Below are 25,442 nucleotides of genomic sequence, written 5' to 3'. Positions count from 1 at the left end.
TTCCCCTGGCCAAGAGGATATTCTAAAGCCTGCTTTTAGAGACAGACATCCTTGCACCTTATATATATATAAGTTTACAAAACATGGCTTGTATGAATGCTCCAAGACCTTGATAAAGATCCCAAAGCAGATTTTTTTTGTTGTTGTTTAAAAAAATTTCAGCATGTGAAGGACATTATTCTGCAGTCAAACCCTTTACTGGAAGCCTTTGGGAATGCGAAGACTGTACGGAACAATAACTCCAGCAGATTTGTAAGTTCCTCTTGCAAAAGATTGCTTTTGTTCCTAACATCTGTGAGTTTGATTTGGGCATCTTTGTGAAGGAAAATGCTGGTTTTCATGTAAATGGAGAGGCACACATTTCCAGGTCTCCTAGATGTTATTGCAAATGTTTGATTCTATTACTGTTTGGGCAAAGATATTTGTAAGCAGTCTAATGTGTAAACAAGACAATTAGCAACTTAACTGGGGCCTAATCTGCACTGAACTGGAAGGTATGAGCGTATCTGTTTTCCAGCCCATGTAATAATTAGCTGTGATTTTTTTTTTAAATGGGATGGAACAATTGCTAGGCTTCACTGCTGGGCACGAAGGTTATTCATCTTTCCAAAAAGCAATAAGGAATTATTTTCAGCACTTGATTATAAATGTTATACATACTAATGGGAACTAACAACTACATATACAGAATAATGGCCTGATATTGTACCCTAAATTCAGTTTTAAATAATGTAGCCCTTACAACATTTAATTGGGAAGAACCACCATGTATTTATAAAATATCGTGAAGAGAGAATGGGAGCAAAATTACTGTACATATGTGGGACCAACTACCCTGCTTGTGTAAATGGGCACAGCTCTATTTAATTAAAGTGGAGTTTTACCCTTTTACACCAGCATAGAATTTGAACTGTGCTTTTCCAGAGTTAGGCCTGTGTTGAAAATATATATAGATATATATCTGAATATAATAGAATATAAATGTCTTGACAGACATTCAGATATAAAGTGAAATAAAATATACAACAAGATTTGGTGACACATCCTGCAAGGGGGAAAAAATATTCAAAACTGTCTATATCCTTATTGTTTTCCAATGTATTTCCCCTGCTGTGACTACCTATATTAGCAGTGAGCCTTGCTTGACAAACTTCTTACCCTTTTGCTCCCCTTAGTCATCATACCCTTCACAAAATAAAAGTAAAGGTGTATTTTGCAGTTGACATGGGTTACTAATGCAATTCCTCAGTCCACCAAGATAAAAGGATCATTGATATACATCACCTGGAAACAGAAGGCTATATTAACCATTGGTTTATGGAGTTGTAAATCAACTACACTGGAGTAGTTCCCACATACGTCAGTAGTAAATTTAGCCATCAGTGTTTCATTTCTGCAATTTGCATAATTCACACCAACCAAGTAAGGCAGAGGAAAGAAATCCCCCACTTAGTCCTTACATATGGGTTAGTGTACATCTTTGTTCTAATGCACTACATAATTATTATGTTGGGTTTAGAATTAGGTAACTGGACATGGAAAAGTCGGGAAGAAAGTAATTGTTTCTTAAGAGTCCAGGCCTAATATAACGTTGAAAGATTGAAGTAATACAAAATAAATATTCTAGTTAGTTTCCTTGAGTTATACTGCAACAGACATCTGCTTTAAGCTTAGTTTTTATTAATCATTCAAAAACCTCTATAATTATTTGTTACAGGGGAAATACTTTGAAATCCAGTTTAGCCCAGGTGGGGAGCCCGATGGTGGAAAGATCTCCAACTTTCTCCTGGAAAAGTCTCGGGTGGTAATGAGGAATCCTGGAGAGAGGAGTTTTCACATTTTTTACCAGGTCTGAAATGTACAGTTCCTTTCGCAGTTATTTAAAAAATACTTCTTCCATTTCCAGTTTTTCCTTTATATTGGTACATCTCTCAGTGAAGTCGTGCTATTCATTGTATGTTTAAAAGGGCAGTCTGAATATTGCTAGGTACCTTCAGTGCACACTAAGGCATTGTCTAACATAGACCCATTAAGTGGCTTGAGTCTCTTTCCAAATCCAGAAAACAGTAGACTCTCAGTGAAGTAACAACATGATGTATTTCTAAGGGCCAGCTTGAAAATTCACTGTTGCCTCCCACATGGAAGAGTTTAACAGAATATAGTAGATAATTTCCCTGCAGATTTTTTAAAACTGTCCTGTAGAGTGTAATAGAGAATGATCACTTCTGTCTTCTCTGACATTACAGCCTCAGTCACTTGTTCAAGAGCTGTCCCTCCCCAGCTGGAGAGAGTTAGCTATGTAATGGAATGAGATCTGATTTCTGGTGTTTTTCTTTTGCAGCTTATTGAAGGTGCCTCCTCAGAGCATAAACAGAGCCTGGGCATTACCAGTATGGATTACTATTACTATCTGAGCCTCTCTGGATCCTACAAAGTAGATGACATAAATGACAAATCTGATTTTCAGGAAACTCTGGTGTGTTTTTAAAATCAGTGCGCCGTGTGTGTGTATTCGTTCAGATATACCTTTTAAGGCAAACAGTTTAATGTTTCATATTTACAGACAAAGGAAATGTGGGAAGGAAAACCACATGCTGCAAATTCCTGTAGATAAAAACTCACTCATATAATTTTAATTACCCTTTTATTATGAATGGGTGTTTTTTCTGGGTAGCACTCTGATATATAGGCGCTGACTCCGTGGGTGCTCTGGGGCTGGAGCACCCACAGGGAAAAATTAGCAGGAGCTCCTCACCCACCGGCAGCCATGTTCCCGCTCCTCCCCCTCCCTCCCAGCACTTCCTCCACCACCTAACAGCTGTTTGGCAATGCTTAGGACTTTCTGGGAGGGAGGGGGAGGAGCGGGGATGCGACGCACTATGGGGAGGAGGCAGAGAAGAGATGGGGCAGGGGTGGGGACTTGGGGGAAGGGGGTAGAATGAGGGAGCGGGGCTGGGTGGGAAAAGGTGAGGCAGGGACTTTGGGGAAGGGGGTGGAATTGAGGTGAGGCGAGGGCAGTGCAGGGGCAGGGCTGTGCACGGGGGGGCGTCGAGCTCCCACGGGGCAGAGGGGAAGTCAGTGCCTATGCTCTGATAATTCTGCTAAGATAGCCACACTGTAGACAGTACTTTTTGTCAGGGATTTGTTGGAAATTTATTTTAGAGGTACAGATTCAATAGACAAGGAGATCAGCCAGTGAGCAGCAGATGGAGAAAGTGCATTATGAAAAATATTAAAATACAGCACAGTGATTGGCTTCCACTGAAAAGTGAAAATCGAAAAAAAGAAAGCTCTCTACTGCATATAGTAGCATGCGCTGAAGGTTGGAGGAAGGGACTGAGGGCTTGTCTACATCTACAGCACAGTGTAGCACTTTTGTGGAGGTGCTGCTCAGCCTCTCCTGTCGGCATAGTTAATCCACCTCTGTGAGAGGTGGTAGCTGTTTTGATGGGAGAAGCTCTCCCGTCGCCATAGCGCTGTCTACACCAGGGGTTAGGTCAGTATAACTGTGTTGCTCAGGGATATGGATTTTTCACACTGCTAAACAACCTAGTTATACCAAAGTAAGTTTGCAGTGTAGACCTGGCCTGAGAATCCAGAGACCAGTGCTCTACATCCAGCTCTGATATTGACTTGCTGTGTGACCTGTGGCTAGCTATGTGGATGCCTCTGTCACTTCCAATGCAAAACATTATCTAAGTGCCAAGAATCATCATTATTACTATACCAGCCTATGTAGGACTTTGGCAAAAATTACAGATTAGGAATCAGATTTGTAAAAGAACCATTTACTACACTTCATAAAAAACTATTCTGCAGATCAGTTATTTTGTGACTGGCTGAAGTGCACAGCCAAAATGTAACTATTCTAGAATCACGCAGTATCAGTTTTCCATTTTGTTGGGTCTAAATCATCTATTTGTGTAACAGGAATAATGTTTTTATAATATAGCATTGCCCTAGAATATGTCTCTCCTTTAGCACCTCAGCTTCATCTTAGCATATCTGATGAGCTCCGCTAGATCTCACATCCTGGTGATGAAATTCTGTGGAAACTTTAGTGGGATTTAGATGCCTGATTGCTTTAAATTCTTTTGAAAATCCCAGACTTAATTTTTTTATTCCAATTAATTATTCATGGTTTGTGAAAAATATGGGTAGTGAATAATGTTAGTTACTTGATGTCTTTCTTTTCCCAGCATGCAATGAATGTGATTGGCATCTTTGCAGAGGAGCAGACATTGGTACTACAGATCGTGGCAGGAGTGCTGCACTTGGGAAACATCAGCTTTAAAGAAGTTGGCAACTATGCTGCAGTGGAGAGTGAGGAGTGTAGGTAGTTCTGGAAACAATTACAAGATAAATGATGATGCAACAGGCTGAGGCCCAGATGTTGCAAGGTGAACTGAGTAGTGAGCTGCTTATCCAAATACAGTACATCATTTCTCATGCTCTGGGATTGCTAATTCAGTTTCTCTTTCAAAAACAATATGAGGCCATAGCCCCTAGTTACACCCGTGCAATCTTATCGACTTAATTAATGAGAGGTGGAGCAGCAACTCCCTCCAGAGCTGGCCTGGGTAGCCAGAGCATAGATACTTGGGGCATTGTCCATCTTCCTACCCTATCCAGGCATTAGATAAAAACACCTGCTGTCGTTTAAGAACTGTCTTATATGTTCTAAGGTTTGAGGTAAACAGCTGAAGAACTTCTTTGGGATGGGGTGCTATTTATTTAAGATACATCTGAGTGTAAAGACTTGAATCGTTTCTTGAAAGATTTAGAGAAGGTTTTGAGCCAGAAGTCCCATTTTTACCACATCCCGCCAGGTTTATTTCTGCTGACTGCTACTTGAGATACTTGTGGGTTTTCTTGTTTTTTAAATCTTTAAATCACCATCCGTTGGTTTAGTTCAAAAACAACAACCCTGGTTGTTCTTGCAGTTTTGGCTTTCCCTGCTTTCCTCCTGGGAATTAACCAAAGTCGCCTGAAAGAGAAACTGACCAGCAGGCAGATGGACAGTAAGTGGGGAGGCAAATCAGAGTCCATTAATGTGACGCTTAATGTGGAACAGGCCTGCTATACCAGAGATGCTCTAGCCAAAGCCCTTCATGCCCGCATCTTTGACTACCTGGTGGATGTAAGTTGAATTTTTTCTGATTATGTCACTAGGGTTAAATGTTGAAAGGAATAAATATCCCATGTGGGCTTTCCCCACAATTCTCTGCTTTTGGCCATGGTATCCTTCCCCCACTGCACTACATTTTCCTCAAGCCTTAAACAGCTGTTAATTGCTAACCACTGCTGTACAGCCCTCTCCATGCCCTCCCCCCTCCACGCACACGAGCAAAGCCCCCTGGTGGCTACCCTAGAGCAGGAATGCTGAGGGCAAGGGAAAGGGGTGCAGGGAGGCTCTTCCATGCAGTACTCCTGCACTGGAGGCATCCTTAACTTGCTTGTGTTCCTAGAGCATTTAGCTGGGGACATTATAATGTTAGTGGCAGCACTGGATGACACCACAAGGGCATGGCCATGGAACTCAAGACAGTGGCTAGAAGGCCCATGCTACATCTTTTCAAAAGGTTTAACCGGCTGGTGAGTTCACCGTCTCCAGCACTGTTAGAGGCATTATGCCTCTCTCAGCCTCCAGTCACTGCTGCCCAAGTGGGGGGTACCACATTCTCCTCGGCCGCCCGCCCTCCCCCCATCCCCAAAATACAGCTCATGCTTTCAGAGCCTCAGTGTGACCTATAGTGTGGGGCACTCTCAGGAAGGAAGAACAATCAGGTAATGAAACTCCCAAGGGGAGGGGTCACAGCCTCCCTTCATTGTCCCATTCTTGCTGCTTTCCAGATGCCGTTCTACTCCCTCTCCCTTCCTCACGTGCAAAGTAGTCTCTTTTCAGGATGAGACTCTAGGCTGAAATAGGAAGGGAGAAACATCAGATATTGGACAGGATACTGGGCTAGCTGGAGCAAAGATTTGTTCCAGGGAGGCTTATAACTGCCTCACAATGGCAGTTCCCACTGCCTATAGCAGGTGTCACTGGTGCCAGCAGCTTAAAAGAGCAAAACAAGGAAAAGCAGACATTTAAAAAGTTTAATGGGAAGAATCAGGTTGCATATCAGCAGAACTCTAACTATTGAGCTTTTATAAATGTTCCTTTTATTTCTTGTTTGCTTGTTTTATTTCTCTTTTTAAATGGTCCAGTAACTGTTTCTAATGAGAAACAGATTTACAGGTAGTAGCTCTGAAGGCTCACTTGCTTGGATAACAGGATAATGTAATACTCATTTGCTAGCTGACGACAGAGTTTACCTTTTTAAATAAAGTGAAATACACTTGCGGAGAGAAAAGGAGAGTTTCATATGTCATTCCATATAAAGAGGTTATTTTTGTACAACCCAAATTTTTCAGTTCAAAGTTGCTTAAGGGTTTAAACTGTAGTTTGTTTTGTATAAACATGTTTTTTCTCTCTGTTTTTTATTAGTCCATTAATAAGGCTATGGAGAAGGACTATGAAGAGTATAACATTGGTGTCTTAGACATTTATGGCTTTGAAATATTCCAGGTAAGAGTGCAAAATTCAGGATCTGATTTGACCTGATGTTGAGAGAATTTTTTTTTAAACTGTGTTCAAAACAGAGAAAGGAAAATGTCAGCTTCCTGGGCATTCATACTAACTACAGTGCCCAGTGGTAATAACTCACATAATAAAAATGAAGTACTGAAAACAGCTTCAGAGAATCTAGGTCACTAACCTTTACACTAAGGTGCTGACGATACACGGAATAACTGTAAAATCAGCTGCCAGCACATCATTGAAAATGTTCATTAAAACCTCTCCAAAAGTTGCTTATTATAAAAAAATCAAAAGCTGTTGAATGTGGAGCATGAGACTAACAATGTACATTTTTTTCTTTGTTTTATTATAGAAAAATGGTTTTGAACAGTTCTGCATCAACTTTGTTAATGAAAAACTGCAGCAGATTTTTATTGAACTGACACTGAAGGCAGAACAGGTAACTACACATTGATAATCTCTGAGTTAAAAATTCACAGTTAGCTGTCACCCTTTCGTTTGGTGCTGGACTGAGGTTTCAGATAGTGACAACAAAATTTGCCTTTTTGTAAAGCAAGACAAAAAAAATCATTGGAGTTGGCTAACCTTGAAAATGTAAATAGCATCAGTTGCAGACACATTTATCTTCCAATACAATGATACAAAGGTGAGTCTCTTGCACAGTGTATTTATGCAGTCATATGACTTTTTGACCACATGTGCTGTGTGCTCTGACTCACTGACAGAAGTGGAAAACTGAAGCCTGGTTCCATCCCTCCATTTTTGTGGGAAATGGCACTAAAAGTTAAATGCAAAAACAGTTTGTCTCACCCATTTTTCTCTATTTTTTAATGAAATAGAGAATTCAGTTAATTTGACTGTACATTTATTTTTACTTTACCCATTCCTCACTTCTCTGCTCTTTTAAAAGCATGTGCCTTTCTCTGCCCTGGAATGTCCTTGCCGAGTTTCTCCTTACATGAGCATCAAATTCTACATGGGAAAACAATAATAGCGTGCAATATGCCCAGAGAGGTGTGGTCTAGTAGTGCAAGTATAAACCTGGCACCCAAGGACTCCAGAGTCAGCAGCTAAGTGTTCTTGGGCCAGTTACTTGGGGTCAGTATTTCCAGAAGTGTACATACACAATTGCACTTCCACAAAAGTGCACACAAATGACTAGTTAAGCATCTAGCTGGACATTTATGTATGTAATTGTTACAACTAGTGCTGGTCAAAAAACATTTTTGTGACATTTTTCTATCAAAATTTTTTTAATTAAAATGTTTTTGACCAGCTGTAGAGTTGGTTGCACTCACATCGCAGGAATTGCGCACAGAAAGAGGGAGCATAGCTGGTCCTGCATTTTTGCATGTGCAGTTCTGAACTTGCTGTTGTAGCGATCTGTTCCTTAGCCTCTCTCTCTCAGTTTCTCCATCTATAATTTAGCCTTGAGAATATTGACAATCACCTGCGTCTCAGGTATTGTGAAGCTTGTTTTGTTAGTGTTTGTAAAGCAGGTTGAAGATAAACATGTTAACTGAAAATCCTGCTCTGATTAGTAACTGCTTGAGTCATGGGTGAGGAGAGTGGAAGGACTCTAAGGCATCTGAACAGTACAAGGTGCACTGGATGAAGGGGGAGGATTTTATCCTCTGCAATGTCAGTGTTGTGTAATACAGAGTTGAATTGTACCCCAGTATTATTTTTCACAAAGGAACTGTAAATCTGACATTGGGAGACATATGAGATCAGAACAGGGGAGAGGTAATGTTGTAGTTGGTGTTTTGGTCACAGGTATTACCACTAGCGGGGAGGCACCACCATTTTGGGCCCCACCAAAAATTATACAAACCTGCCGCCTATGTTACCACTATGTTATTGAACTTATATTCAAAGGGCCAGATTCATCCCTGTGGTAACTCTGGACTCAAAGAGATGAATTTAGGACACAGTTCTGTGAATCCTCCACGCGATCCCATAGAAATTATCCAGCAGGAATTATTGTCAGTGCTTTTGGCAAGATCATCAAAAAGAAGCTCCCAATCACCTGTTTAGACAGGTCTTTTAAAACCATTTGAATGGTATAGAATTTATCTGTGTGTGGACTATCCTAAATCCACTACTAAACCTATAGGGTGAATGAATATTTGGGTCTTTCTTTCTATCTCATAGGAAGAATATGTGCAAGAAGGAATTAGGTGGACACCTATAGATTATTTCAACAACAAAATAGTATGTGACCTCATTGAGAATAAAGTGGTAAGTTTTTGTCACAAATACGGGTGCATGAAACTGAGACAACATTTTTCTCCAAACTAATTGTTAGGACTGCCTTGGTGTCAAGGGTAGCCGTGTTAGTCTGGATCTGTAAAAGCAGCAAAAGCATCCGACGAAGTGGGTATTCACCCATGAAAGCTCATGCTCCAATACATCTGTTAGTCTATAAGGTGCCACAGGACTCTTTGCTGCTTTTGCTGTCAAGAGTAGCCCAGGGTTGTGCAGCAAGTGGGACCCCCTAGTTCCATATGGGTAACATATATTGGACCGAAATTAGTGCTGGTCAGAAGAAAAAAAAACAACCACATTTTCCTGCTGGAAAATGGAGTTTCATCAAAATCTAAATTTTCCATGAACTCCACATTGCACTGAGGTGGCTCAGTCACAGGGAGAGACCATGCTGAATTATGGGAAATGTAGTCCAGTTGGGGAGCTGGGCCCATGGAGAGAATGAGACATGAGGGAGCGAAAACTACAACTGCCATGATGCACTGTCACAGCTCAGGCAAAAGCAGAGATTAATGTCGACTCAATACAAGGCGTTTTGTCATTTCCAGGTAGAATTTTTTCAGAACTTTTTTTCCATGAAAACTTTTATATTTAGACTTTTCATCCTGACTTGGGATGAAAATAAACGTCAAAATATCAGAATTTCCCATGGAACAGAAATTCTGGTTTGTTTGAGCAGCTCTACTATTTACCCCCACACAAAGCCCCAAACTTTAGTGTTGGTTCAGAGGAAATGGTGAACTGTATGCATAGCATTCCCAATGTTCCCTCTCTTATCTGTATGTAAAGAGACGTATGGGTAGGATAATGTTATTGTGTCACACTACAATTTTAGAGATTTGACTCAGTTTGTCAAGTTACAGGAATAGAGATTAATAATATTTATCTGAAATGTGGGTTAGTTTTTGGTGGTGGGGGAAGAAAAATAACTATTTGTGAAAGCTTTAAGCTAAAAAAAATAGATTTTCTCCTTGTCATTAGAGCTCTCTAGTCAATCCTAGGGCTTCTAATTCTTCCTTACCTTTTCTTTCATGCTAACGGACAAATTAATCCCCAGTATAACTCCATTGGCTGTGGGGAAATTACACCTGAGATGAAATTGCTCTAGTGTTTTACTCTATCAACCTTGAAACCATATCATGTGTTTCTTTTCTTTTCTTCCCCCTCTTCCCCATTTACCTTTGCCCTGTCAGAATCCCCCAGGAATTATGAGCATTCTGGATGATGTGTGTGCCACAATGCATGCAGTAGGAGAGGGAGCTGACCAGACGCTGCTCCAGAAACTCCAGATGCAGATTGGGACTCATGAACATTTCAACAGCTGGAACCAGGGATTTATCATCCACCATTATGCAGGAAAGGTGCTACAGAAAAACAGTTTTTTAAAAGGAAAAAAGCCCTATTCTTTTAAATGCTGTCTAATTTCTTTTAAATAAAAGCACAGTAACCAAATGGAGGGGAAATAGTTTTAACCCTTGATTAAAACTAAATTATCAGTTGCACAACTATCAAATTTAGAGAATCTGACTCTCCTCTGACTGCCATCAGTTTTCCACTGATATAACTCCATTGTCTGGTAGGGTTGTGGACTTTTTAATCACAATTTTATATAGGCAAAAGCGCTAGTGCAGCTGCAGTTGTACTAGCCAAACAGTGCTTTTGCCAGTACTGTTTATTTCATTTGGGAAAAATCAAATTATGATGGCAAAAATACTCTTTTTCCAGTATAAAGTCCATCTACACTAGGAAGGTTTACTTTTATAGCTATACTGGCAAGCCTTTTCCAGTATAGAGTGGGTTAAATCTCGGGCTCTGCTGTGTTTCTTCTTTACAGAATTTGAGTTTTTAAAATTTTTTGTTTCATCTCACACTAGGGACAATGGTCCTAGAGTCAGATTAGCAATTTACATCTGTGATAAAATAGTTACAACAAAACCACTAGTTAGAAATGTTATCAGTTTGTATATTTACAGATGTGCAGTATCATTCAAGGTCAAAAATTTTGCTGCATGTCAGAGAGATTAGGTTAAAAAATAAAATGAGATTAAGGACATACTTTAATTGATAAGACAAGGAAGAAGCCTGCCAGATTGTCATTTCTTCCTTAGGCCACCCTTACTCACACTGAGTAGACCCTTTACACTGTAATAAGTTCTGTTGAAATCCGTGGGACTGCTTGTGGAGTAACATACTGCTTAACAAGAGTAGGAGATTCTGGCCCAGAACTTGTACTGTGGCAGCATACTGCAGGGATTTCAGAAAGTGTGTTATCTTATATGTCAAATGAGCACACAACAGGAGTAAGTTATAAACAAATTTGCAGCCATAACTCTGAATTTCCTTGATTTGATGATTACATTTAGGTCCTTTGCATTAGTTTCATTTGATCAGTTATTAAAAATACAAAATAAAAATAAGAAACCCATATAAGTATCAGTCAATAGCATTCATGTGGACATTTTAAAAAAGGACCATAGAAAGTATGGGTCATACCTATTCTGTTTCCAAGAGAATGTCATTGGAAACCTTAGAATTAGAATCATAACTGAGTATAAAACATGGATATGCAGGAAAAGGTGTTATGAAAAGTAACTAGTATGTACATAGATACTTTTCACATATGAATAATTGCAAAAGCAATCATTATGTCTAAGGACTAGCTGTTTGCAAAACTAGAAGGTGTGAAGAAAAAGCAAAAAATATTAAAATATTTCTTGGAAGAGAAGAAAAAGTTTGACATGTGACTGACAGCTTGTTGCCAGAATTTAGACCAATATGAATAAAAACAGCTGAATTATAAGCCTCTGAAAAGTGATGTTTCCAATGGAAACCACAACGACCCTTAACAGTCCAGCTATTTATCATGACATACTATGTGTGATTGGCTAGAAGATCAACAACCAACCATCAGCTGTAAGGCAATTGAAAAGAACACAACATAACCTTGAGTGAAGCCATGGACTTCAACGAGATCAAGATTGCACGCAGTATTTTCTTATTGTAGTAGCATGTGGACAACACTGAGGTGCAGAATATTTCGTGTATTCTGGTTGACATAGATTACTACTACATGGATTTTGGTATCAGTCTACCGTACATATCTCTTGACATGGCACTAAGAATAGCAGAACTTTGACATGCAGAAACACTCATTTCCTATTTCTTTCTCCTACAGACAGTAACAACTGTTTCCATTATGACTGCAGTGCTAAGATACCATCAACAGAGTATTTTTTCCTTTTTCTTTTTTTTAAAGAGTGAAATAAAGGAACTTAGTCAACTTGAAATCTAGTCAGTTTAAAAAAAATCAAGTTAAAATCACTTTTGGGTATCGCATCTGTTTCCAAGTGTGTCTGCCAATTTTTGTGGTTTTTATAAATGACATTATCTGTGGCAGTGTGAGATACCCACTGAAACCAGAGAGGAAGTGAATTACACAGGAGAAACAGTGAAACTGACTGCATACAAAGTGCTGTCAAATGATGGTGTCCCCCTTAAATTTGGAATAAATGTGCAGGTGTTCTGTTTATTATTTTGTACTAAGTCCTGCTGCATTTCTCCTATTCATGGTTTTTTTTAACACTGCAGTACTTATTGATTTTATTTAATTACAGAAAACCCTAATTATGCAGAACTTTTATTGTTGTTGTTTTTCTCTATATGAGATTAAATTTATTGCCAGGCTGTTGCATCTCATTACCCAGCTGCATGGTGTTCTTTTTCATTATATTCTAAATACATATCTGACATCAGCTAAGTCTTACATGACAAACTCATGAAGCAAATTATATTCAGGGATTTATTGGTTACTACAAATCAGATCAACAGAAATATCATGGGGGTTTTAAAATATTGCTTAATTATCAGGTTCTCTACTAAACATCAACATTTGATTTCCACCTTGGCCCAGGTATCCTATGATATGGATGGATTCTGTGAGAGGAATCGGGATGTTCTTTTCATGGACTTGATTGAACTCATGCAGAGCAGTGAGCTGTACGTAGACAAAACTTGTTTAACACTTACACTTTGGGTGACTAGAATGTTGGTTCAGGAGGCCTGTGGCCTGATTCTCCACTGCCTTGCACCATGTGTAGCCATTTACACCTGTGCAAAGTGGGTATAAAACATGACCAGATCAAAATGGTAGCATTTTGTAGCCAGTTTGCACAGATGTGAATGACTATAGACTGTGCACGGTGCAGTGGGGGATCAGGCCAAAGGTAGATTAGATATGATCAGTGGGCAGGCTAGATACGGTCAGAATCTAGCCCTGAATAAGGGCTTCAGGATCTAGTCCAGTGATTTGTAAAGTGCTTTGAAATCAACAGAAGAAAGGTTCTTGGTTAAAGGTACAGAATAGCATTTTTAAATATTGTATATTTTAATTAATAATGTTGATATGTTAACCTTTTAAAAAAAAATTAAGGCTATACACATAATATTCCTTTGAATCTGGGATTTTGTGACCCTTCAGAAATTCACGTGTCTGCGAAAGGGATTGCTGAAAAAGCACTGTCTGCAGATAAAGCTGTTGGAAAATGTGATCTTAGATTGATTTGGTATGGCTGCATTCACAAATTACTGTAAATAATCATGCATAATCACTAAACCACCAATTTCTACCATGTATCCCTTGGTATACTGCAGTGTGCACAGTGCATGGTTGTCCTGTCCTCATACACCAATATGTCTTGCTAATTCTTTTCCAGACCTTTTATAAAGGCTCTATTTCCTGAAAATCTCCAAGCAGACAAGAAAGGCCGCCCAACCACTGCTGGCAGTAAAATTAAGGTATGTTCAGTTTATGCCTCTTGGATATAACTGGTGGAAAGGGTGGGGACAATTTTTCTTGGAGTTAGTATTTTTATCTTTGAAAACTTTCCTTTTACAGTAACGGGATCGGCTCAAAGGGGTCTGATGCGCTTGCCTAGATAGAAGGACCAAAAAAAAAGCCCATTTCCCATCTCAGAGACACCTATACAAACAGTCACTAAACATTTTTCTACCCTGTGTGACATCTGTTTTAACTGAATTGATGAGCTAGACCTTGTGACCTGGTCATTCTTAATACTTGCACAGTGCTGGAACATAAATTAGTTGTATGAGTGGTAAATACTTTTATTATGGTTATTTAGTAAATTTTTCTATTGAGAACAAGCCCAACTACACTGTATCCAAAATAAGAATTGTGCCTCTACTTCAGAGATAACAGGCCAAATTCCTTATTGGTAAATTGAGAAAGCTCTATTGACATCAGTGGAGGTACACCATTTTACGCCAGCCAAGCATCGGTCCCAGAGTGTTTTGTTTAAAGGTGAATATTGCATTTGGGAAATATATACAGGTTTTTGCATTGTAACCATTTCAGAATGAAAGTGAAAATTCAGTCATCTTCAGTATTTCAATAAATGTCAAAAAACAAAACAAAAATACCTCAGCAGATTCTGCACAACTAACAAGCAAGGGAGTAACTTCAAATGAGCAACATTCTTGGGTTTTATGAATGGATAGGGAAGGAGTGCTGGAAGTTCGCATACACACTGTATACAAAATTACTTTACAACCAGGCCAACTTTGTAATTTTCCTCATAACCAAAATAGGAGTTTTGGACAGTGAAAAAGAGTGAAAACGACTTTTTTCATTAAATACTGTATATACATACCCACACATGCTTATACATTGCATTTGGAAAATATATTTTCCCCCAATTACATATATATAATTTTTTCCCCCCAAATACAGTATATAACATGTGTGGGTGGGTGTGTGTATTTAATGAAAAAAGTGGTTTTCACTCTTTTTCATTGTCCAAAACTCCTAATTTGATTATGAAGAAAATTACAAATCTGTCTCGGTTGTAAAGTAATTTTGTGTCAGCCATCACAACATTATATTTTGCCAGTTTCACTTTATGTGAATCTTTTTGCCCAGCTTTAGTTTGAATTTCTAAAGTGGCAATTGGTGGCAGTGATAGCAGCACTGGCATGTGCATACTGAATGAGCCCCTTCACACAGCTGCTTGGTGTTCTACAATTAACTACAGATAGCTTGTCCCTTTACATCCCGGAAAGACACCAGGGCCTGATCCAGTGCTCACTGTAATCAATAGAAAGTCTCCTGTTGACTTCAGTGGACATTGAGTCAGGCTTCAGTGTTCAGATTTCTAGTATATTATTTGAAGATTGGCTTGAACCTATGCCCCCCAGATCCCAAAGTCCCAAAAATTTGGAAGATTAGATCCTAATCTGAATTTAGATCCTAATCTGAATTTAGCAATCTCTTGTTAGTATTACTACAGGAAATCTGTTAATAATTGGAATTCTCACTTTCGTCAAATAGATCTTAGCACTTTTGTCTAGAAAGCAATATCAATCTAACGACACTGCCCCTTTTGTCATATTTCACCTTGACTGTCGAGATCAGCTGAAGCATTCACGTTAACAGCCCCCAGATTTAAATGTGAGGGGCTGGAGACACGGTGATTTCTTTTAAAAGCCATCAACTCTCAACTCACTCCCCACCCTCAGGGCATCCTACCATGGCAGTATATTTACTAAAGCCTTTTCTTAGGAGGTGGCTTGGCAATGGGATTGAGTTTCACTGTAGTGGGAGTTGGTGGACTTGGTCAGTGGATGTAAAGTCAGTCTGGTTGTATTAATAATGCATTCAATGTGTACATGTGCCTAGAGATTACAATGGGTATATTTTACAAATCAAATCAATAAGATGGACGAGTTACCTTTGCTCCATCAAAAAAGGAGAGTTATACAACATAAAAGTGAGAAATAGAAAGATAAAAGTCCAGTAACGTAAAAATAACTCATAGCGTCCATGCTAATGATAGCTGGCCTTCAATTTTTGAGATTTTTAATGGAAACTCCTTGTGAATTTTAACATTTTTTCCATGTATGTGACTATTTCCATGTAGCCCTTTTACAAGGTCAAATTGAGTCTCTCTCTTCTAGACAAACACACATGTGGCTGACTCTTGCTGCATATTATCCAAAGATACTGTGGTGGTCAGCGGAGCAGTAGACAACTGACACTTTGAAGAAACAGCCTATATAATTTACCTGAATCAGCTCATATCTAAGTTTTGTTCCTCATTTCACAGAAACAAGCAAATGATCTTGTTGGTACCCTGATGAAATGTACACCTCACTATATCCGCTGCATCAAGCCCAATGAAACAAAGAAGCCTCGAGACTGGGAGGAGAGCAGGTATGAGTTAGCCAAGTATGGGATGGGAAGAGCCAAAGTAATAGTCCAAACAAGGCTTCTTCTGAGCGGCAGAAACAGAGCATTTGTAATCACCCTGCATGCCAGCAAACAGAACTGGGTACTTGAGACACAGTGCTCGAGAGAATCTTTCAGACTTGGCATATAACCACTTACTCTATGGCCTCTCCTAAACTCTGAGGGAAAACGGTGGTTTCGTTTGATTTAGCATTAGTAATTAATGTGGTTAATCTTAGTCTTTCCCTAGCCAATTACGGGTAATCACAATTTACAGAATGTATTTAAGTAACTCCCTTAGTAATTAAGGGCTAAATTTTCAGAACAGTACAATAGGATTTACACAACCAAATCCTGTTACACACAAACGGGATGTAGCTTGTAACTTTTGTTTGCTGCTTTGAAAAACAGCTTCTACTAGATAGTTAAAAACCTAGCAGTCTGAGCAGAAGTCACTCTGGGTATGTCTACACTGCGATAAAAGGTTTGTGGCACGGCCACAGCTGGCCCAGGTCAGTGGGCTCAGGCCACAGGGCTATAAAATTGCAGTGTAGACATTTGGGCTGCGGCTGGAGCTCACGCTCTGAGACCCCGTTTTTCAAAGATGTGTGTTGTTTTGCCATTGCTGAGGTAATTGGCAATGAAGTACAGGTAAATAGAATATAACACACTGTGTGATACCAGCCCCAGAAGTAAATTGACATCATCTAGTCTTATAACTATGAGCACTTTTCCCCAGTTTTTAAAAGGAATGATCTCTCATTCATTAAACTGGATTTTATTTTTGTATTCTATCTGTAGTGGTAAAGCCTCAAACACCCAGAAATTCTTTATAGTTGTTAGGGATGTGCCCAAGGAAGGGCAGATCTGCTCATATGCATATCCCTAAGTAAAACTAGTCTGCAGTTCGTTTCTGTAGTGAAGATTCCAGGGACTGACCAAAGGGATTTTTTAGTTTTGCTGTTTTCCTTACATAGTCTTGTGATCTTACTGCTGTGGGAAAGTTCAGTGACACTGGAAATGTAACATCCAAATGGGTTGAAAGAGCCACAGTGATATTTTGCTGAACAATATTGGGTTGACCTTTGAAAGGAATATCTTCCTGGGGTCATTTAGTCTCATGCACCACACCAATGCACACATATTTGAAAAATTGTTGTGGCTGCATATCTAATCTGCTTACAATTAGCATGTTAATGGACTTCAAAACTATTGTTGTCTTGCTAAAGAAAAAAACTGTGCCCAGGGAAGTCTGTGTTACTCTGTGCTACACAAACCCATGTCGCTCCAGGTTTGTACTTCAGTCGAATAGTTTCAGAAACTGTAGCACTCTGCTTAAGATAGACCTTGTATCAAATCTAAGCTTTAGCAGGGTTAATTGCTTATTCCAAAATTTGGGGTGTTTCTTGAAAATGTGTTTTTGTTTCTATTCTGGTACAGCTGCTTGGCCTGAAATTTTTTTGTATTAGCAGAATTCCTAGACCATGACCCTGCCTGAGGTTGATGCCTGAAGGGAGATTTTTAAGAGTGTCTTTTTCCCAGGAAAAAGAAAGGACAAAAAAGAAATGTTTAAGAAATGTTGTGTTGCTGGACACTGGTACTGGCAGAGTAGTAAGAAAAAGGGAGTTGTATTGATGTTCCACTGCATTATTCCAGATGTGACCAGGAGGGAAAACTATAAACAAGAAAATATATTTTTGAACATCATCTCTCTACTGTTACTGCACCAGAAGCCTTGGACTGGGTTACAAAACCTACTTTGGTTCCTTGAACACTAAGATTAAAATATACAGCACTTTTTACTGTGAGTTTGAAGTCCAAAAAGCAACTTACATTGCTTAAGGAAACCATTTTTATAAACGTTTATTAAAAATAAAAAATAACTAGAGGGTTTTGTCATTGACAACATGGGATTTTAAAAATGATAAATTATCCCTCTTTATAGTGTGAGTCATGGAAAAGGAATGTCTTGATTTAATAAAATCAATGGGCGAAACATCCTGTACTTTAGAGGCTTGGAATGAAGCTAAACTTAGAAAATAACTCCAATGAAGCAACAATTGAGAGCAGTGCTTAATTTGGGCAGGGCACCTCTAGGCTTGGCAGTTCATAGCCCAGCACCTTTGGGCTTGTTTCATCAGTTATGAATGTAAAAAAATTGCTTGAGCCCCAGCACCTCTTTCACTACAAATTAAGCACTGATTGAGAGGTACCAGAATTTGAAATAGGTCTTTGTAAAGAATGCAAAGATGGTAAGCAAAAGATTTTAAAAAATTATATTCATAATTTAAAGAAGCTTTTTTTTTTAATGCGGTGATTTGTTAAATTCACATTAAAACTTTAGCAGTCCTGTTGTTTCTTATTGCAAGCTATTGAGATTTGGACCTTAAAAAAAATAATCAGTCATTTTAATACACACCCCCTTCAGCTCTCTGATGTGAATTATAAACATTCAGGAAATTAAGGAAATGCAGAGCAGTAAAGCGGGACTCATACAACAGCAACAAAAGTTCGCTGAAAGATAGTCGCTTATTCTGAATTAATGTCTAAGCTTTAAAAAGTGGCCTGGTAGTATATACTTTCGTCTTTAAATTTAGAAAAATGTAAAATATGCTCCCAAGCTCCAGAAAGGGAGAATGACGTCCCAAAGAGAAGCCCTTTCCTTTACGTTCTTTTTTCCCCTTTGAGATTTAAGGTGAAATCCTCAGCTCCTGGGGAGAACTGAAGTAAAAGGGCTTTTCACAGAGGAACTGTAGAGCTGTCAGAGGAATGGAGTCTTCCCCTTCAGCCCATAGACAAGATACAGAGCACCTCCACAGCCTGCCTACAGCTGTTAAGTTCAGCCTCTGGGACTGGTGCCAGCCTACAGGGCTTGTGGCCATTAGAAATATGCAGTGTTCGGATTGCTGAGCATGCTCCAGCCACTCTTCCAGCCTGCCACAAATCTTCTCTCTGTAATATGGCAGAGATAGGAGCCATGGTACCCAGGACACACTGCTCAGCCTCTGCTTTCCAGCCCCTAGTACTCCAGAAGTGTGCTATTTTCTACCTTTGACCATCGAACTTGGCCCTTCTTGCACAGTATTGGTCTGAATAGCCAAATATAAGATATTATGTTTAATTTTGAGCTATGTAAAGTGCAGGTGAAAATTAAAAATTTACAATAAAAGAAAACAGGGTAGTCTCCGATTTTGCCTTCCAATGCCATCTCAGTATTTGGGGTATTTGTGTAGATCAGCATTTACTTGGCTTTTTTTATGGCCAAGTATTAGAGCCAAGAACTGTGGACTAATCAAGTCCTGAATTATTCATTAGAACTTTAATGGTGAGCGCAGACACACACACACGCACGCACACACACGCACACACTTCAGAACTAGAGACTTTAAACAGAATATAGAATTGTAAGGATACCTACATTCATCAACAGGCTGAAAAGAAAGGGATTATAAATCTCACTGTGTTTTTTCCCCACAGGGTAAAGCATCAAGTGGAATACCTAGGGCTGAAAGAAAATATTCGAGTAAGGAGAGCAGGCTATGCATACAGACGGGTATTCAAAAAGTTTTTGCAGAGGTACAGTATTACAGGCATTGCAGTATTGCTGTATAGTGGTTTGCTACATGGGTGGGAAAAAGAGGAGGAAAGAAAAGCCACAAGCCCTAAAAAAGTTTCTAGTTTCTCCCATTAGCTTTAACTGTGCAATATACAGTTTATATAGAGATTTAAAGGAACAAAGGCTTTTAAAGCCAACATTTTGCCACTGAGAATTATCATGTTCTTCTCTCAAGTATCAATTCCTACTGCACTGCTATGAATCCCTCAGAGGTAAGAGTAAAAATCTATGGGAATAGAGAACTAGCAACGTGTTCAGCAGAATATGCTCCAGTCTATGAAACCCACACTCCTTTGAATGCCTTATTGGGGGCTAGCACTGTATTTGTACATTAACATCTATCTCTTTGCTGGCTGAGACTCTCTTAAATTAAAGTAATTTCAACCAAATAATAATATATAATCCAGCCTTTGGTGGAATAATTAACGCACAGCTACCCAGGATCAAATTGAGACATCCTATGATAGATCAGCAAGCTGGTACTTCTATTTTTTTTTTTAAACTTCCATCTTGTATTTGAGAGTCTAAGCTGTAATTCTAAAATAATAGTTATTGTTGCAAAGGCTGAGATAAGCAGATCACCCAACATTTCCCTCAGTGTCCCTCACAGAGAAAGGAACAGAATCACTCCAGATAGTGGATAGATCTAAAATAATGAGCTTGGGCATCTTGTTTTCATCCACCATCATGAGAGCCTCAGCCTAGAAGAACCGTTCAGTCTCAGTACCATACTCTGGTATAAAACCAGATTTGCTGGGATCAGGAAAATCCAAGGAATGATGCATCAAGATACAAAATGTTGCTTTCTTTTTGGAAGCAACATTCTTAGTGACTGTGCCCCTGGCATGAAGCAGAGTCCTGCCCAGAAACTTCATGATTTTTAGCAGGTGTGTCCTCTTTTTTGAAAACAGTGGGCAAAAATTATTGGTGATGTAGCTCCAGAGAAGTCATTAGAATATTTCTAGGGATTAATTTAGCCCCTTTTCTGGGATAATTCATCATGGAACAATCATTCACATGATTTAATCTGCTCCCAGTCTTCCAGTAAAATATAAATGTACTTCATATTGTGTTAGCCCACTTCAGAATGTTATGCTGAAGAAATACAACTTGGAGAATGAAGCACTTTCTGCTTGCTAGATAGAATAAGAAACCAATAATGCATGTTAAATCTAGTGTCAGCTAGATAATAGCTGAACATTGACCACATATTGGGCCTGTGCAGATTCAAAAATTTCTCTGAATGAGAGATCTGCACAGTGAAAGCCACACGGCACTTAGGGAAAAAGGTGAACAGATTTCTACTCTTACAGGCAGAGATCCACAGGCAGTCTTAGTCCATGAAACCCCCCCGCAGTAGGATTTAGCTCTTTGCTTCAGTGCAGTTTGGTAAAGTTTAACTTCTTGTTATAAGTAAAAATCTTCCTGCACCCTTTCCATTCACAGTTACCTAACATCCAGAACAAGCTCTGTTCTGACACCATGAGTCAGTGTGAGTAAAAGTGGGCTGAGGCATGGGATGGACAGGAAATGCATGTTTGTGCAGTTGTTTTCATTGGGAGCTCCTTGGCAGCTCTGTGTAAGTGGAGATTTCTGGGCTGAATGGACTTTTATGTCTGAAATTTTCATTTGCATGCAAAAAGCCAAAGTCACTGAAAAGGCCTGTGTGTTTTAAAGCATAACCAATCCAAGAGCTAAACCCCATACTCCCATATTTAGACATATGACCTAACTGCTTATTGTGCATTTATAATGGATTTTTTTTTTGGCAGTCATGATTTGGCATTTTTTCAAAGGCGTTCTAAACACAGGCTCAGCACTTGTGCCTGAATCACTCTTCCACCTTATATTGCATGAGCTCGAAAAGCCCAGATACAGGAACATTAATACTATTAATTGAAATGGACAGCACTGTAAAATACACAGAGATGTGTTTGAGGAGAGTGCTATGCCACGTGGCGATGCACAATGTAATACCACCATATATCATTACATATTATAGAATAATGTGGCTGTCCTGAAACTTAGACACTTCACAACATTCAGTATGTGAAGTGATCATGGTGGATATAACTGGGAGCAAAAAAAAAGAGTTTCAACTTTTTTTTTTAATATAGCTTTGAAGATTACTATTTATATTACAAGTATTTTATTCTCCGATTTCCACTCCTACCACTCCCCCCAAAAGTGGCTAGAATTTGTGATGTGAAACATGTAAGACAAATTCAGAGGGAATATGCAAGATAGTATAACTTAGTTTTTCTTACACTGACTTAGACTCCCCTATATTAAGATTCCTTACGCCTACTTAAACCCACAATACTGATGAAATTACATGCTGAACAGCCAGAAGAAACTGGAAATTAAGCAGGATAGAAACCTCTTTAACTTACAGCTTTTCTTGCTGCTCCATATAAATTACACTAATGTCAGACTCCCTGCTGCATCAGGACGGGTGTACCTAGGTCTAGGAGTTTTAGAGGGACCTAGTTTTGTCAAAGTTACACCATCTTGCATATTACTTCAGCATTTGACCCTTAAACATTTATAAATAGAGCTGGTCAAGTTAGTCATTACAGATGTAGTTCCTTTTGTTGTTCACAAATTCTCCCAGTTTTCTTCTAGTATGTTTGCTGTTCATGAGTTTTTTCTGAAGTTCGGACAAGTACTTTGCATACTTTGAGTTGTTCACAGTCTATTGCCTGTCACTGTTATCTGTGTTGTGTGGTTTGTCATCTACGTCGCATGGCATCTGATCCCTGTCTGGGAAATGTTTTATATAGGAGAACAATGAAAAATGAGCTTTTCTAATAAATAATCATTTGTGCAGTTTCAGGGTCTGGAAACATTGTCACTAACACCCAGAAGCTGCCTCAAGGAACTCAGGAATCATAGTGAACCAAACTCAACACTTTATCACTGATTTTTCCCCCTCGCTATTCAAATAGTTCCCCTAATAAACACGGATTTACACTGTACCCCAGCATGTCTGGCAGGCGTCAGCAAAACAAAGCTGTGATAAGGTGTCCAAAATGGAGATGAATATAAGATTGATTTTGGGGAGCAACTTTCTGCAGCTCTAGCTTCCAGTCTAGTTCACAAAGCAGCCCCAAAGTGCTTCAAAAGTTACTTATCCACAGGCATGCTAAAAAGCCTAGCCCATCGGTGGGCAGTAAAACAGAAAAGCATTGTGACTCTGCCTTGGTCAGTTCCAAACCCCATGTTTCTATCTCGTTAACCCTTAGAAAACTGGGCAGTTCCCACGTTGTTGTAACCTGGGAATTAGCTAATTTCCAAGGTTTAAGGAGGATGCTATGGGTCTTCATGCCATGGGGAAGAGAGGCCAGCAGTGAATCCCACCCTGCCCTGCCTCTTTCCTTCCTTGAACCACCACTTCTCCTGTGGCTGGTTCTCTCAGGCAGAAGCTGCCTGTCCCTGTTACTGGGATCCGTGTTCTCCCTCACGCTACAAAACAGCAGGGTGATACTGAGACTCTCATCCAAGGAACATCATTCCCCACCTGCCATATGCCTGGTCTGTTCTCTGTTACAGCACTTCCCTCCCACCTCATATTCTTGTTATGGCCAGTTACAAAGCACCCCAGTCTTCAGGAGGGTGGAGAGGGACTGTGATGATGGCCACCTGCTCAAGGGCTCTCTGCTCGAGAACAGGCCAGCTGCTGATAGAAGCTGGGCTGGGATAGTGAGGCTAGCTACTAGCTTAGAAATTAGAGATTCTTCACAGATAACAAGGATTAGAAGAGGGGGACAGAGAAGGGTTGGAATGGGAAACAGGCCCTGTGTTTGGGGAGGAATCAGTGAGGTGCCAAGGATGAGTTACTGATTACCTCAGTATAAATACTGCTGATGAACCTATTTGTCCTGAGATTGTCAAGGGTTAAGGAAGCAAAGCTTGATGTATGTGTTTTAGTCACCTACTATTAGTTTAGGGAGACTGGAAAAGTTGGGACCAAGGACATTCATACTGGACAGTACCACCTTCGTTAAAGTGAAAACCTATAAATTTGTATGTCCTTCCACAATCCCTTTCATAAGCACTGTGACAACACAGAACAGAGGGGCCAACCCTAGGGGCAGTACTGGCTGAGAGCCAGTGGCAGTCTTCTCCTGCTGTGTGTGTGATGCCAAGTCTTAATATTTTTCTTCTCTCTTACTGCTGTCTCAGATATGCCATTCTGACCAAAGCAACCTGGCCTTCCTGGAAAGGAGATGAGAAAAAGGGGGTTCTCCACCTGCTCCACTCAGTCAATATGGACCCTGATCAATACCAGCTTGGGAAAACTAAGATCTTCATCAAAGCTCCAGAGTCTGTGAGTATGACTGATCCAGAGTCTTTGCGCATGGCACAATTTGGTTGGTGTAGGTACAGTTCTGCCTTCTCCAGCTGTGCAGGCAGGACCTGAGAGGGCTGGAATAATATCATTCTAGCCGGGCTCGACAGGTCACACAAGTCTGCTCTGAGGATGGAGGCAAGATTTACAGGTGCATTTATAGTGGGCGCAATATGTAATAAGGCTGTTGCATGACTACTCGTAACACAGTGAACATGAGAGAGTCTTCCTAAGGAAGGCAAGGTAGGATGCAAGGATACTTTGGAAAGGGGGCTCCATTACATAGCACAGGAGGGTTACATGGGACATGGCTTGCACTTAGTTGGTTGTATGAGAAATTGTAATATGCAGGGGAGTGATGCTATGAAAGCATATGTGTAACCATTAGAACAAGAAATAAAGCAAGTATTATTTGATCAAGCACAAACTTAACTAATGAGGGGTAGAGTCAGCGTTGAGAAAATGCCCAAAATATTGTGGAGGAGAAATTGTTTTGTATTTACTAGACCAGCATCAAATGTTCTGGCATGACTGAGGTTTGAGAGATGACACCATGTGAGCATTAGGGAGCTGGACTATTTATTCCAATACTTGCTGAACTCTTGTTGAAAAAAAAATCAAGTTCAACAACTTCTGTTGAAAATTTTTTTCTTCTTTTTACATTTGTTATTCAAAAAAGATCCTTAGTGGGAAAACGTATCCCGTTCGGCATCACGTAGTCCTTTTCAGTCTTGAGACAGTCAGACTTTTGGAACAGAGTCACATTAATTAGCGATGGAAAAAGACCTATTGGCTCACTGATCCAACACCTATTGAAGTCAAGTGAAGCTTTAGATGACTCATTTAGGCTTATATTTTGTTTCTCTCAAAATAAAAGGAGGCATGTGATTGTTATGGGGGGGAACATTTGATTTGCTATGAGGGAGTGTGAAAGGAACTGACTATGTAATGAATACATTCATTTTTATTAAAGAATTTCTCTTGTATTTTTGTTTCACAACTTATCTTACAGTACCCAGCACTTTTTTTATCTTAATGTTTTTATTAGATAAGGGAGAGTGTGACTTTGATGGCCTTAAATTACAGCTGTTGGGCTGCTTTGCTTTGCTATACTGCAATTAGTATGACTGTTAGCAAAAAAAAAAATGGTATGTGCTGACAGGATGCAACATCAGTAATGTTGCTATAACCTAAAGTGCACTGATTAAGGGTGTGACCATGCCCCCATTGAAGTTGATTGAAGTTTTGCTATTGACATAGGCAGAAGTCCTAGAGCCTGTGTGCCGAAATCCTATCTAGTACTTGCATCATTGTGAAGGGACTTTTATAAGCTTTCTGTAGATGGAGAGTTGCCAGCTAACTGTGAAGTAAGGTTTTATGAATG

The 25,442-nt window shown here is 39.6% G+C and overlaps 1 protein-coding gene across 1 annotated transcript in view; it reads left to right on the top strand.

Moving 5' to 3' along the window:
- Positions 1 to 25,442, top strand: part of MYO1E (myosin IE) — a 104,534-nt gene that overhangs the window by 37,517 nt on the left and 41,575 nt on the right. The window contains exons 6-19 of the mRNA XM_044979809.1: positions 163 to 252; positions 1,718 to 1,849; positions 2,342 to 2,476; positions 4,200 to 4,332; positions 4,944 to 5,140; positions 6,491 to 6,571; positions 6,936 to 7,022; positions 8,738 to 8,824; positions 10,045 to 10,212; positions 12,762 to 12,847; positions 13,564 to 13,645; positions 15,970 to 16,076; positions 19,569 to 19,667; positions 23,893 to 24,037. Of these exons, the coding sequence (XP_044835744.1) occupies positions 163 to 252; positions 1,718 to 1,849; positions 2,342 to 2,476; positions 4,200 to 4,332; positions 4,944 to 5,140; positions 6,491 to 6,571; positions 6,936 to 7,022; positions 8,738 to 8,824; positions 10,045 to 10,212; positions 12,762 to 12,847; positions 13,564 to 13,645; positions 15,970 to 16,076; positions 19,569 to 19,667; positions 23,893 to 24,037 (1,629 nt within the window). The remainder of the gene's footprint in view (positions 1 to 162; positions 253 to 1,717; positions 1,850 to 2,341; positions 2,477 to 4,199; positions 4,333 to 4,943; positions 5,141 to 6,490; positions 6,572 to 6,935; positions 7,023 to 8,737; positions 8,825 to 10,044; positions 10,213 to 12,761; positions 12,848 to 13,563; positions 13,646 to 15,969; positions 16,077 to 19,568; positions 19,668 to 23,892; positions 24,038 to 25,442) is intronic.

Source organism: Mauremys mutica, chromosome 11, assembly GCF_020497125.1.
Source record: "Mauremys mutica isolate MM-2020 ecotype Southern chromosome 11, ASM2049712v1, whole genome shotgun sequence".
NCBI lineage: Eukaryota > Metazoa > Chordata > Testudines > Geoemydidae > Mauremys > Mauremys mutica.
Note: the sequence above shows the minus strand (reverse complement) of the source record. Positions and strands in the feature narration are given on the sequence as shown.